The sequence below is a fragment of the Caloenas nicobarica genome, chromosome 2 (genome assembly GCF_036013445.1).
Source record: "Caloenas nicobarica isolate bCalNic1 chromosome 2, bCalNic1.hap1, whole genome shotgun sequence".
NCBI classification, from domain to species: domain Eukaryota; kingdom Metazoa; phylum Chordata; class Aves; order Columbiformes; family Columbidae; genus Caloenas; species Caloenas nicobarica.
In genome coordinates, this window is record NC_088246.1 from 38,680,438 (window position 1) to 38,695,444 (window position 15,007).

General features: G+C 36.7%; 1 protein-coding gene across 9 annotated transcripts in view; it reads right to left on the reverse strand.

Moving 5' to 3' along the window:
- TBC1D5 (TBC1 domain family member 5) overlaps positions 1-15,007 on the reverse strand; it is a 326,232-nt gene that overhangs the window by 85,282 nt on the left and 225,943 nt on the right. For all 9 annotated transcript variants that reach the window (XM_065628207.1, XM_065628203.1, XM_065628204.1 and 6 more), the window contains one exon: positions 3,821-3,963. In XM_065628207.1, coding sequence (XP_065484279.1) covers positions 3,821-3,963 — 143 coding nt within the window. The remainder of the gene's footprint in view (positions 1-3,820; positions 3,964-15,007) is intronic.

Genomic DNA, 15,007 nt, shown 5'->3' on the forward strand with positions numbered 1-15,007 from the left:
TCTATTTGCTGGGAAATCTTGGGTTAAAAGGATTACTTTGCTGAAACACCTGTTGGCATCCTTCATTTCAGAGTGATCTATCTGCTGCCCATGGCCCAGCGATGTGCGCTCGCAGCCCAGAAAGCCAACCGTGTTCTCAGCTGCATCAAAAGGAGCGTGGCCAGCAGGTTGAGGGAGGTGATTCTGCCCCTTTACTCTGCTCTGATGAGACCCCGCCGGGAGTTCTTCATCCAGCTCTGGAGCCCTCAGCACAGGAAAGACATGGACCTCTTGGAGAGGGTCCCGAGGAGGCCACAAAACGATCAGAGGGCTGGAACAGCTCTGCTGTGAGGACAGGCTGAGAGAGTTGGGGTTGTTCAGCCTGGAGAAGACCCTATTGCGGCCCTTCCATACTTACAAGAGGCTTATAAGAAATACGGAGCGTTTTTACCAAGGTCTGTAGTGACAGCACAAGGGGCAATGGTTCTAAATCGAAACAAGGTAGAACCTGATTGAATGTAAGGAAGAAATATTTTACAATGAGGGTGGTGGGACAGTGGAGCAGGTTGCCCAGAGAAGTTGTGGATGCCCCATCATTGGAAGTGTTCAAGGTCAGGTTGGACAGAGCTTTGAATAACCTGATCTAGTGAGAGATGCCCTGCCCATGGCAGGGCATTTGGTCTAGATGATCCCCGAAGGTCAATTCTGCTTTAGATGAGGCTGACTCTTCTCTGTTGGTCCAATAACCACTCCTGGATGCAAGCAGCAACAATAGTGGTGGAAAACATGTAATCTGAGTGCACCTGTCCTCAACCAAGTTCCAATTTTCTGCCACATGTCATTTCTTTAGAGTTTAACATTTGATGCCACCAGTCCTTTATCCAGATGACTTCCTAACCCTGGAAAGGTGGGACTACTTTCCCCATTGCTTTATGCATGGCTGTGTTCTATTTAGTAGGCCCTAAACTGAGTTAAACATAGATAATATGAACCTCAAAAATAACAAATCAGCTCCTGTAAGAAGAGGCTGTGGCTCCTTTATTACATGTATAATATCAGAGCGCCTTTATACAGGAAAACATAAATCCTAGCAATGGCCGTAGCTAGTCTTCAAGTGGGAACATGAGAAAAGTATACTTATTCTAACACTGATCAGTCAAAACTAGCTCCTGGTGCAAGTTTACTATGCAAAATATAGACAGGTCTTCCAGGTTTGGTCATTTTTGTCCTTGTTGAAGGGAAGGGAGATATACAAAATATATATACTTTTGCACTGCACCCCCCACTCCATTCTGATTTCATCGAGAACTGTATATACTTCCATACTGGTGAAAAAGAAGTAACATATTCATGCTTCTGATTTGAAAGACTTTTAAAAACAGGTTGCTTTGCACGAATTTTTCCAAAGAAATGCAGAAAATCATTTATTAAAACTCATAGATACTTTGGTACACAACTCTGCACTTGGCTTGTGAGAATTATCACTCCACTGATAAAGCTCTGCTTGGATACAGGTGTAAAACTGAACAGAGCAGTTTACAGAATGGCTGTGTACATGATTCTGTTATCTCTAATCTCTCAAATGTAGAAAAAATAATCTAATAATCCAAATATTCCTTTCCCCTTGAATAATATATCATTTGAGTAAGAGGGGTTTTTTTTAAAAATACAGCAAAAATAATATTTTCTTAAAATCATGTCCTTGAGAATATCACAATGAAATATAGAAAAAATCAATCAATCAATTCCCAAGTCAGTTAACTTCTCCCCTGTCCCCAACTATGTTGGTATAAAAGCAACTGCATCATTTTAAAACTTCCAAATAATTTCTGAATTGTATTATTATGATTGGCTATGTTTGACATTTTTATAACATAATGTCTTAGGAGCTCTATTATTATTCCTATCGTGTCAAAGTTTTTAAACTGAAAATTTCCAGCCTATTTATTTATAGATGATTAACATCACCGAGTGTTTTGAGGTAACATTTCCTTACACTAAAAAAATAAAAACCTTTAGAAACTTACTTTATTTGGAAATGTTTTTAAAAATATTAAAACAGAACTTTGGACTCCATTCAAAGCTTACATATTATCAGCAATAAAACAATGAGGAGGCATGGAAAACTCTTCTATTACAGATACATAAGAAAAGCTTTCTTTTATCAAATCAAGAACTGTGGAAGTAGCTATATTCTGAGCTTGACTTTGAAAATATATTCAACTTTACAGTATTTATGACTAGGTATTTTGTTCTACCATTCTATTATGCTTAGAGTAAGTAATTAGGTCCAACTATAGAACAGAAAGTTACTTATTACAGAAACAGTGTATGTATGAAGTATTAGCTGTCCTGATGAGATGACTTTGCATCACATTTGGGCAAATGTACTCCAAAGCTATTTACTGCTGTATTTACTAAGCCTGGGATTTTCAGAGAAAAAGAGGGAGACTGATTTCATACAGATGCCTAGAACACATTTTTAGCTGATATTTTTAGTTACCTCACACCAATACTTGTATGTGAGCACCACAAAACAAGAAAACAAATCCAGAAGAACCTTTCCTCCCCCAGGGGAGAGACAGTGCTTACAAAGACAGCTCTAAATTATTTTTTTTTAAGGGAAATGATGACACAAAATAAAATACTGGTGTTAAGAAACATTTATACATGCATCTGCACTACATATCTATATCGAAAATTTTAAGACTATTTCAGTTTAGTGCACATAAACAAGGAAGATGTAGATTGCAGAACATAATGACCTAGAATCACAGCATCCTGAAAAAGCAGCATTAATTTTGAAACCTCTAAACTGAGTTAAACGTACACTTCTTTGAAAGGAATGTAAGGTAGCTCTACATGCTGCATGTGTATTAAAAAGTAATTAAAAAAACACATGAAGGCAGGCAGTGGAACGACAGTATGTGTAAAGTACATGCACATTATATTTTCAAGAATAGGTCCTAAAATAGGAACCACAGATGTTGAAAACTTCATGTGTCCTAGAATACAAAATTGTGTCAAATACGTGACCTTGTTATATCCTAAAACTTACAGATTGTATATAATTAACTCTGAACAGCATGCTACAGAATTCATATATTTAATGACAGACATGCATCTTGATGCAAAACGCACACTTTATTGCAGTGAAGTTGTAATAGGATTCTTTGCAAAATATGATGAGACAGAAATACATGCCTCGCAGTTAATCCTTACATATCCTTCGCCTCCCATTCACAATTATATGAGCTAACAGTTTTTTTGTAATTTCTTGTTTGTCTCAATCTATTTATTGGTCATCACTGATCCACAAGAAGTCACCTTTGCACATATTTCAGGCGTACTAAAATAAAATGAAATGACCATTTTTTAAAGACACCACTCTTGCATTGTTACTCATCTCTGCATTTACATTTCGTTCAAGATATATCTTCGAAAATTTTGAGTCATTGTCTTGTGCATTTTCATATTTCTCACAGCAGAACAGCATAAAAATATTTCCAGTGTCAAAGGGAGGCTTTACTCAATTCATCGGTTTGGTCAGAAGGTGGAGCTGTATACATACCTGTGTCACCTACTGCACATCAAATCCGCAACTCCATATAAAAACACAGAACTACTCCGAAAGCAAACCTGCATTTAACTCCAAGATACAATTTGTTTCATAAATACAGCAGACCACGTCTAATAACAAATGGCTCCTCTCCTAGCATTTGAAACTGTTTTCAGTATATTAAAAAAGTCACGGTGAAATTTAGCATTTCTTAAGTCCTCTTTTTCTTTGAAAAATAGGATCACATTCTTTTTAAAGGATCGTAAGATAGTTGATACTTACAGGCATCTCTAATATATAACAACATGGCTACAAAAATGTAGTCAACTAAATTCAGGGTGATACTGTCGGCAAATAGAGCATCCCAGACAACCAGAAGGTCCTGAAGTGGGAATTCACGTCCAAACAGGAGCCGCACCCATCGCCTGCAAAAAAAGGAAAAGACGTGATTTGTAGTTCTCTGTTTTGCCCAATATGGTAAAGTCAGGGTATACATCCCAGGATTAAGTCCAATCCAAAATATCTTACCAGAAATTTTTGCAAAGTGTGAAGATCTGTGATAATCACTTAAGTAATTGCATTTGTGGAAATGCTGCTGCAGCTACATTAAAGAAGTGACACATTACAGACTGTAGAAGCTCAACTGAAGAATATTATTATGTGGGTGAACCTCAAAGGACAAAACATATCAGTCCTATATATAGTATTTTTCAGCATTTAATGTGATAGTGATCTAAGATGAAAGGGAGAAAATGTTATGCCAGAATAGCCTGCAACAGCAAAAACAGGGGAGTGAAACCAGTGGTTTAGGAGAAGCCCCTGAAGTGCCCAGTCAAGTGAAAGCCAGTTCAGAGGCAGATGCCAAACAGCAGTTAAAATGGGTCGGGTCACACTTTGAAGAGGCTTCCTCCCTGTTGCTGATGGCAGTGTTTTTCCATGTAAAACATGCTACGGATGCTATTTTGATTAAACCTAATTTAAATCTTTATCAGATTTAGTGAGAATCTGAATGTAGACTATACCATTAATTCCTGTTCATATCTGTGCCGTTTTCATACCTAGCAAATTGTGAAAGTCTGTCTTATTAAATGCAGTATTTGCTTGAGACTGGAAGCTTGAGATGCAGTAGAAGAAAATATTTCTCAAGATTTCTCATTTCCAGTTCTGGCTCTTACACTAACTTACTTGCTGACCTCAGGAAAGGTCCTTTCTGTTCCTATTCCAGAACAGATCTGCCAGCTTTGTACATTTTTGGGTAGGATTATCTAAGGTTAAATCTGAAAGAGCTAAAGAATAGTTAGCAACATTAATCCTGAAATAGTTATTACGAAATGGACTTAAAAATAATGTATCACATTTTTAGCTGGGATATGCAAATTACTACGCATGTGGAATCTGTTTATTCAGTGGCAAGAAAAGATTGATTGCAAATTTCTCCTAAGCAAATTAAGTCATTCTTTAAAACTCACAAAAATTTCTAAAAAGGCAACTAGAAATTTCACCAAGAATTCATGTTTAACCACTTTCGTACCAGACCTCACTGTCAGTCTGTTAGTTTAAGGCATCTGTTGTGTGGTTTGTGGTTTGTTTTTTTTTTCCTGATTGCAGTAATAAAAGTTCATTTCTAGACAAATGAATTTCAACATGTCGGTCGACCACAAGTGTTTTTGATAGCTCAAGTCTTGTAACTTTTTATGTTAGCATAGTAATTATTAAAGTCACAATATTAGCTATGACCAAACACAAACTCTGTGTTTGCCTCTCTGACAAAAACCCCTTTCCTACGAGGACTTATTTTCAGGCCTCAAGAGAAGTCAGAAGAGCTGTTAACACGAAAGCGAGGCTTAGCTAGTGCGTTTCATACCACTTCTGTTCTGTCTAAGGGATTTTACCATATAGTGGCACGTTACCTTACAGTGCCTAGTCTACAGGAGACTTGTCCTATGGTGACACAAACATTACCCAAACTCTGCGTGAAGCCTATTACTCACATTAACAATCCCTCCCACCTGTAAAACCGCAACTTTCAAGTTACACAAACTGTTAGGCAATAAATTTCAGCTAAGCTTGAAGCATTTGAACTGACTTCGCTTGCAACTACCCAAATCTCATTCAGAAGCCTTGCTAAAAGTCTAATACACTTCAAGGGAAAAAATACACTATGGTGTAATGGGATTTGTTATTAGTCTTTTATTAGAAATCTCTTTTGCTTCTTTACTACTTCATTATACAGTGTTAATCGTTTGTAGATGCAGGTTTATTCTGCTCAAGCAGAAGTCATTCCTTTTTTTCTCCTGCTTTTGTACTTTCTCCTGGGAAAATTAAATCTCAGTTCCCAGAGGTACCACATTTCACAGATGTAGGCTGCTGAAGAACAACTGGACTTCCTTTTGCAACCATAATATTACCGTTAATTACTTGAACCTTCCCGTCTTAAAGGGAATAAGCAGTTCATACTGTTATAAATGCATATATACTGACTGTTCTCTTATTTTGTTCGGCAGTATAGCATCTATAAACCAAGGACCCTATTGCCTATGAACCATGCTGCCATATGGCAGGACTTCACTCAGCTTTTCTATTCATATAAAAAGGGATCTTAATTCCTTAAAGTAAGTGTCCACACTGAAAAGCTGTCTTCCAAACTAACATGTTCTTATTGCTTTTACAAATATTTGCAGAGAATTTAAGACACATTTCCTAATTGCATTGGACATGACAAACCTTTTTTTTTTTTTCTGAGATGGCTGTCTGTGGTTTAATTATTGTTCTGTCCTGTTAATCTTGCCTTACATCTGTTACACCTGCAGACTGTGAGGCTCACAACAGTATACCTTTTATCACATACAGTAATACGATAATTCATATTTTACCAGGCATACTCAGCAATTAAAACCTACAAAAAACCCCACAAACAGATTCTTTAAAGCCATAATACACCAAGGTACTACTACCTACACTGCAGAATATGTAACTGTATCTTTCACTTATGATTCTCAAATAATTAAACCAATATTCTCAAAAGATCAGTAAGTACTGATCAGCTAATGATTCATTAATGACCTACGATATAGAAAAAGGAGGAGAAAACTGTGCTCTAGCAAAGCCATTAAATAAGGAAATGATCCAGCCTTACCAGTTTTATCTAAAACCACAACTATTTTAACTGAGATCTACAGGACAATTCTCCAAGCACCAATAAACTGAACTTATGATATGTGTTGCATATATTTAGCTGGTTATCTTCTCTGTCTTCTTGGAAGGCAGAGAGTTCTTAAAAAAAACCGAAATAGGCCAAAGAAATGGTTACAGATGAGGCAATAGAAACAGCTTAGGAGTGTTTACGAGGACAAAACAGCACAATGAAATCAGAAAGAATAAGAAAAACCATAATGCCAGGAAAGAGAAAGCATAACTCTGAAGCTACTTTTAAATTACTAAACCTAGGACCTACAACTTGTAACAAGCTCCCTAAAAACTCTACTGTAAGAGTCTCTTTTCAGCCATTTATATATACTTTTGCTAAATTCAATCATCAATACAATTTCCACTCCAAGCATCTGCTCAAGGCTTGGTATTTTTTATTCATTCATACTATTCAGTAGAACAAGGTTAAAAAAAATTCTGCTCATGCTTAACTTATTTTTTCCCCAAGCATTTCATTAAGAAGGTCTAGAATCAAAACAACAAGGTCTCTGCTATTTCCTTTTTGCTGCGTATACTAAAAAAAAAAAGCTCAAATCCGACAATGCCTTGATTGACTTAAACACAGCAGAGTGCGGATTTCCACAGAGCATGTTCTGTTTCTTCCTAACTCTTCTCATCAACCCAAGGGTTGATTCCCCTGTGGAGAATTCCTGGCCCTTCGCCCCAGCCGCACGCTCCTGGCCAAGGCTGAATCACCCACCCACAGCGGCCAGAGCCGCGCAGCCGATGTGACGGCGGAGGACGCCGTTGATCTGGTTTCCAATGCTTGCAAGACTGGCGAGGGGAAGTCTTCTGGAGAAAGGGAGGGTCAGTAGGATTTTGCAGGACGTTAATTTCACTTCCAGTGCAAGTTTTGCTTTTTAATTTTTTTAAATAAGAAAATTATTTAAATGGACTGCAAGTATTGAAAAGAACACAATCTTATCAAAAATAAGCACTCGGAAGCCGAGAAATGCCAGAATTAACACCAGTTGTTTACAGACTGAGAAAATGATACGTAAGCTCTGTCTCTTTAAACTCTGTCATGAATTATGTTCAAGCAAACATTTGTAGCCAGTGCAATTTACTATGTAAAGTCATGGTCAATAATTCAGGAGAAAGCGTAGACAGACTTGAGCTGTGATCTGCTTGTTCAAAAATACGATATGGAAAAAGGCTGAGGAGCAACATTCGTATAACACTTTCAAAAGAACTTAAAGCAATATGGAAGACAAAGAATTAAACAGTTCAATGCCAGGCAGGACGTGCTACTCTGGGCGCTACTCTTGTTCTTAGTAAGACTCTTGTGGCTTTACACAGTTCAGGGATTTTGTATGGAATGACCTACGGGTATTAAGAAAATCTTCAAACGATACAAGACAGTGAAGGAAACATGCCCAAGGTATAATCAGAACTTGTTCTTTCAGTTACTCTTCTACAAGAGTCTTGTGGAAGGGCTGGACTGCTCGTGGTGCATGAGAAATTCTTAATGATCACAGATGAGAAGGCAAAAAAGCTAAGTGTAACAATTAACAAAACAACATTTCTAAAATAAACAAAACCTTATTAAAATCCAATATTTTGTCAGAACAGAAAGAAGCATATGAAATCCCAATAAAGCCAAAAAACTGGTAGAAAAAGTTATGTGGGAAGCTCATCAGACTTTCAGGGATTTACAGAGTTTTCTGATGTATTCGAGCTAAACGCTGAAAATTTTACACATAGCATACCCTCATATGCACACCACCCATAAAGGATGTACAGTGAGATATTGTTACAGCATATGTTCCATTTTTTGCCTTAATCTACTTGTGAAAGGGATGAAAACAGACATCTTGCTAGAGGATGTGTTTACTTCAACCATAAATTCAAATGTTAATTCTAGATTTATTGGATAAAATAATGCGGCCTTTGTCATTTGAGAAGGCAGACAAGATGATCAGATTTCCCTTAGGCTGTAAAACATTTAAATATTACAGATTTCTACCACATCGTCTCCAGCAGTGTATGCTGATTGTACAGAAGTGTGATAAGGAGGGAAAAAATGTGTGCCAGCATCTAACAAATCATTTGGCTTCTCCTTAGACTTAGAGATAATGGAAAGTATATAAAAAAAGATTCTTCTTACGTGTGCTCATACATCTGCCTTATCTGTTTAAGTATAATAATTTCAGGTTTGTATGTGGACTACTATTCTGCCAGAGAATGACACACACGCTTTGGTGTCACTGCGATCTGTGTGGGATTGTCCTGTCCTGCCCTCTCATGTGGGGTGGTCATTTCATCCAGCTTCTCCTGTACTGGCTGCACGAAGATTTGGTGGATCATTGCACCAAATGCATGAACTGTGGCTCTGCTGCTGGGTGGACACAGGGTAGGTTATTCATATTTTTTCCTGGTTCAAATTCTGTTTGGTTTGTAGTCACACCCATTATTTTTCTAAAGTTTTACCTAGTTATATTAAAACCCCTTGAACTTCAAAAACTATGATAAGATCCACATGCTTTCTGTTTCACAGCTTAGACACTGGGGCCTTATGTAAAGATAAAAATTATGGTGTTTGAAAACAATTCAAATAAAAATGAAACTACACATTTACATTATGGATTATATGGGTTTCAAACTCTACCACAGGTTTTCCCATCAGAAAATAAATATTTAAAATTAAATAATAATTATAATAAACACTCATTTATTAACATAAATCTACCCAAATTTAGGCTAAGCTATGTACAATAATATTGTATGTAGCTTACTTTGTTGCCTTCTTTCCACTGGGGAGAAAGGTTTTGATTTGTCCTATTGAAACTTCCTGCTGCTCTACATATCCTGAAAATTTTTTATAGTAATTACCTTATCAAACACAGACTAGCATATCTCTTTAAAATAAATACCTTTAATTTTATTTTTACAAATAAATGACACGAGCATCTAATTGTTACATGGATTATTTCCCTTCCCATTTGGTTTCTTCAGGATTACTTGCAAAGATTACTCAGTTTTGCATTTAAGAAAAATTCTTTCCATTTTTGGAAGACTCTACACATATCCTTATTAAAGAAGGTTTTTCTTTCTAAAAAATGAATTCCTAATAATTATCTCTTCCTCCCTACTGTAATTTACCCTTCTTTGCACAACCTACTACCGCTGCCTTAAGCCAGACCAATTTTAATATACTCACTTGCAGGAATGCGCTTAATGAAAAAGATGCCATTGCATCTTCATAGCAGTGATGTTTAATATTTTTAGAAATATTATACAATACAATTTATACAATAAAACTATTGAACCTGTTAGCCTGCTTTGGGTAGGTTTCTCTTCCAGTTCTTAACTAACTTTAGGAACCTGTTTCGGCAATGGTGCTACCCTTAGCTTCAGATTTTCCGTGGCTGTCACTGTCACCTGGGCTGCCACCTACAGCCAGCTTCTTGGGTGGTACCAGCAACTACTGCTGGGTGCCTTGGGCATGTTCACCAGAAGCGGTGGTGCCTGCTAGAGGGAAGATCATTTTCTTTCATGTTCTTGCTAAGGTTTTGGTCCCCAGTGTAGTTCTAGCTTGTTGTGCTGTTTTAAGTGTTGACACTTGCACTTTCATGTTCTTCTGAATTTGGTTTGGTAGTTGTTTTGTGCGAGTTTACGGGAATCCACTTAATGCTGTCAAGAGTGATGCATTTTGCAAAGTGTACATTTCTCCTGCCACTTCACCCTGCTGTAGTACACACCCCAACAATAAGGAACTTGCTTTAAAAAAACTTTTACGAAGAGGATTACTAGTCACCATACTCACTAAAACCCATCCCTGTTCTTGAAACTATGCTCAACATTTCCACTCTATACGCAGGGTACCTGATTACATATGACATGGAAAAGGCTGAAGTACTGAATGCCTTCTTCACCTCAGTCTTCATTAGCAAGACTGGCTTTCAGGAATCCCAGGTCCCAGAGACAAAGGAAAACGCTGGGGTGAGGAAGACATGACCTTGGTGGATCAGGCCAGGGAATACTGAAGCAAACTGGACATACATAAATCCATGGGCCCAGAATAGGATGCATCCATAAATGTGGAGGGAGCTGGGGGATGTCTTTGTGAGGCCATTCTTAATAATATTTGATCAATCATGACAATCAGGAGAACATCTGAAGACTGGAGGAAAGCAAGTGTCACTCCTATCTTCTAAGGAGGACAACCCAGGGAACTACAGGCTTGTCAAGATGATGGAGCAGCTTATCTTGGAAACCATTTCCAGGCACATGAAGGACAGGAAAACCATCGGGAACAGACAGCATGGTTTCACCAAGGGGAAGACAAATGATACTCAAATTCATACCAGCAAAAAAGCATGTAAAATATACATCAAAAGAATACCACAAGTTGTTCTCTCTTTCTACAATAACCTCACAAACAAAACCAAAAACCTTGCAATGGCAGTACACCATTGGATAAACTTGCCTAAAGATACGGTGGTTTTCCATACTTGAATCTTTAAATTCTTATCAGATGTTATTACAAAATTCTGGAGTGATATCATGTAAGATTGGGTGTGATTCAGAGATTATTTGATAAAGACCTATAAAAGCAGGAATTCAGAGTAATCAAACTTATAAATCTGTATAATCTTGGGTTACTGTTCTGATTTTGCAATTTTTTTGATGGATCTTCTTAATGTAAAACTGCAATAATACAACTGGCTGAAACAAGCTCTTAATGTGCATGTAATTGGTTCACCTTTTCTTTACCTAATGGGTCAACTTGCTTTTGACCTTTTTCTCTGAGAGAATTCTAGTTTTCAAATGTTTCTTAAAGTAGTAGTTGTATTTGCAGGCTTTGCTAGTAGTTCTCACATCACATTTACCACAGTCCATTTCTGGAGAAGCTTGAATCTACATTTATTTGTAACAGTAATTATGGATTAACACATTGTAAGACACAATGACTGTTTTCATCATCATTTCTGATCTTCATCAGTTCTAGTTCACTGTACTGGTTTGGTTAGATTACAGACACTTCTGCGCTCCACTTCATCCCCCCACCATTTTCAGAGGCTATTTTGGTTTTCGGATATTACAAGACTGTCAGCTTGCAGAATAGGAAAGAGTGAAAAAATAAACCTTGTGTAATTAGTCTGTTCGACTGATTCGAAAATGGATTTGATTAGTATCAGAGAGACGTCCACAACTGGCTTTTCCATAGCACTAAAAACTTCAAAAACAGAGCCAAGAACTTGAATGTGTTTAGAAGAGAAAACAGAAACAAATTTCCCATTTTTTCAGCAGAGAAGATAGGAGAAACTGAAACTTTAGGTGGAAATTTATATTGTGGATGTAACAAGTGATCAGAGACTTACACTGAATACAGCATTTAACTTAAAGAAACTCTCTGCAGTGGGAGAAAAGTACCCTCTTCAGTTTCTTTTACTTTCCTTCTAAACATTAAGAGCTAAAATACAACAGTTTTAGTATTTCGCATACGCAACACTTTATAAAGGCTCTGTAATTAATGGCTCTTACAAGCATTGTATTGATATCACTAGCCTGTCTTTGCAGTAAATACGATGTCCAGTTACTGGACTATAAGAATTTACTGACCATTCATTACTGTGAAGGGTGGATAATAAAGAATGATCACAATGAAATACCTAACATAGTTTCAGCGACAGATGCTTCAAGTTGACAACAAATACCACAGATCGAAGCTGAGACACTGATTTTTTAAATGTTGGCCAAAATACAGAGGTAACAACGTGAAGAGTCCAGATGTTATATCATGACTCATCTAAAAGGAAGAAGACTGTTTCTGTAAAACAACTAAATTTAAGCCAATACCCAGATTTTAAAAGTAAGGTTTAGTGTGATAATGTTACGGTGATAAACCAGCAAGACCAGAGGGGGCTGCTACAGTCTACTGGGAAAGACCTTTTGAAATCAATTATAAACACCCCATAAATGCAAGGAATATGAGACTTCATCTCTGATACATACCTAAACCCCTAATTTAATAACCAATACCTGCACTCATAAGAGAAAAATGTAAGACCTTAAGGGTGCGTACTGAATTCTTACTCCTATTTGCCTCTATGCAATTCCAGTCCACGGTCCTAAATACTGATGACGCATGTGCATTTTGCTTTGAAAATCACTGCAGTGTAGCAAAAACATTTTCTTCTTTTTTTTTTTTTTTAGCAAAAATAATTACAAGTGAATGATTTTAAACACTGTTTGCTGCAATAAACCTATTGAAACAAAAGAGGTACTTCTAAATTAGTGAAGTTCCTACTGATATCAGCTATTAGCAATTAGGAACTCCCCACCCCCTCAACTTTTCCATCTTTAAACAGCAATGATTAAATTTGGTTTTAAAGTGGAGAAATTATATTAGAAAAACAACTCTCAGTGTTGCAATTAAAGCACAGTTCTTAAGATGATAAAATAAATTTGCTAATAGCTTTATCCATTGATTCAAGATGCATGCAGAAGGTTTAAAAGATAGTGATCCTTTTGTATAATCTCTCTTCAAAAGAGGAATCTGTAACATTTTACTGTTCCATATTGTTAAAACTTCTACAAGTTACTACCTTTCTCTGCAGAAGCCACTTGGACAAGACTTAATAAAAATGACATATATTTTAAAATAAAAGGAGATAAATTTGTTAATAGCACTAAAGTAAACAAATAACTGCTGATAAAATATTACTAAATTTATATTATATCTTGGAGACTTCCCTATCACAAAATGCCTTTTCTGTCCATAAAAAGTTGAACCATCTTTCTGTGCTGTATTGAAATGTTAAAACAAATGAACTTTTTTTCTTGTATGCTAAATAAAACATACTAAAAATTTCAAGAGAGTTAACTTTTTTTTTTTTTTTTAAATTCTTCAGAAGCTATCTGCTTATGTCCAGCAATGGAACTACTCTTGGAAAACACATTGTATTCAAATCAACAAGGCAACATGCTTGTGACTGTACTACTAGCTTACCCATCCACGTTAATCTTTTTTTCCTTTCTAATCCCATTTCTCCACCACAGGTGTTTTTTTGGTGTTACAGAGACTCCAGTTGATATTGAAGACACAGTTTTAGGTTTTCATAATAAAAGTAAGGATTGCAGTATATCCAAGAATATGCATTATAAAGTAAAATGGTAACTTCAAGCTAAATAAATTTTATATCGGATTGTCTCCTTTGTGTCATAAAATTGCATAAATACACATCAAGCATACCTGAAGTAAAAGGACATGGCCTTTACAAAGTGCTAATCTTTCAGTTGGGCTTAAAGCATAAGAAATTGAAATTGTGATACCTCGATATGAATGAAACAAAAAAACTTATTAAGCTATTCAGCAGCCATGCTCAGAATAAAACAGGCACCAGTAATGAAGGCTTTATTAACATCAACAAAATCTTACTATACATACCTTTTGTAAAAGCCTTGTTTTAGTATTAGAAAAATTCCTGCTAACTATGCTGAATACGAAAATAGGTAAAACTAGACCAGCATGGATAAATAATTCCTTGCCAATGAAATGGTATGAAAAATGTGTAGAGATAATAGGACACCAAAATAGGTGCAAAACTCCGCTAGACAGATACTTATTTAAAGTATCATTTTCTGTGTATCCAGGATTTTGTTTGGGTATCTACCATGAATGACAGGAGCACCCAAGCAAATCCATAGAGGAAGGAACTCGACTGGAGATGCCATCTTTGGAGCTGCTGCCCACAGGGGCCTGACCACCTCTGAGTCAGCCTTCAGAGGGGAGAGAATCCTGGCTTTCTTTACTTCTTTTCATCACAGTATAACGGACTTATTTCAGAGGTGCTTTCCCCTTGGAGTCAAAATTAAATAGCAATAAACCTAAAGCGGGCAGAATTTCTACCTAACTCCTGAACTGGGGGCTTATTTCTGCAGACTTTATGATTAAGTATATAACATTTCAAATTCTCTTGGTGGCTCTCCACTCCAGAGAAGAAATTTATTTATTTTTTAAAATAAGGAGAGAAGATTTATATCATCACTGAATTCAGTATTACATCTATTGTATGCTGTAAAACTAAATTAAGAAGCTGTTCAGAGGCCATACATGTAGCAGTCCATTTTAATCTATTAGTCTGGCTAAATGCCTTCATACATCCAGTGAAGGGAGTCATCATCATCAATCTGCCATTCTGAGTGACCAGCCAACTACATGTTGATGTACGCACTGAGGAAACACAAGCATTCTCTCCCTGATGTCCTACTCCTGAACATAAGAATCAAGCAAGGCTGTTCCAATAGGTAGCACAA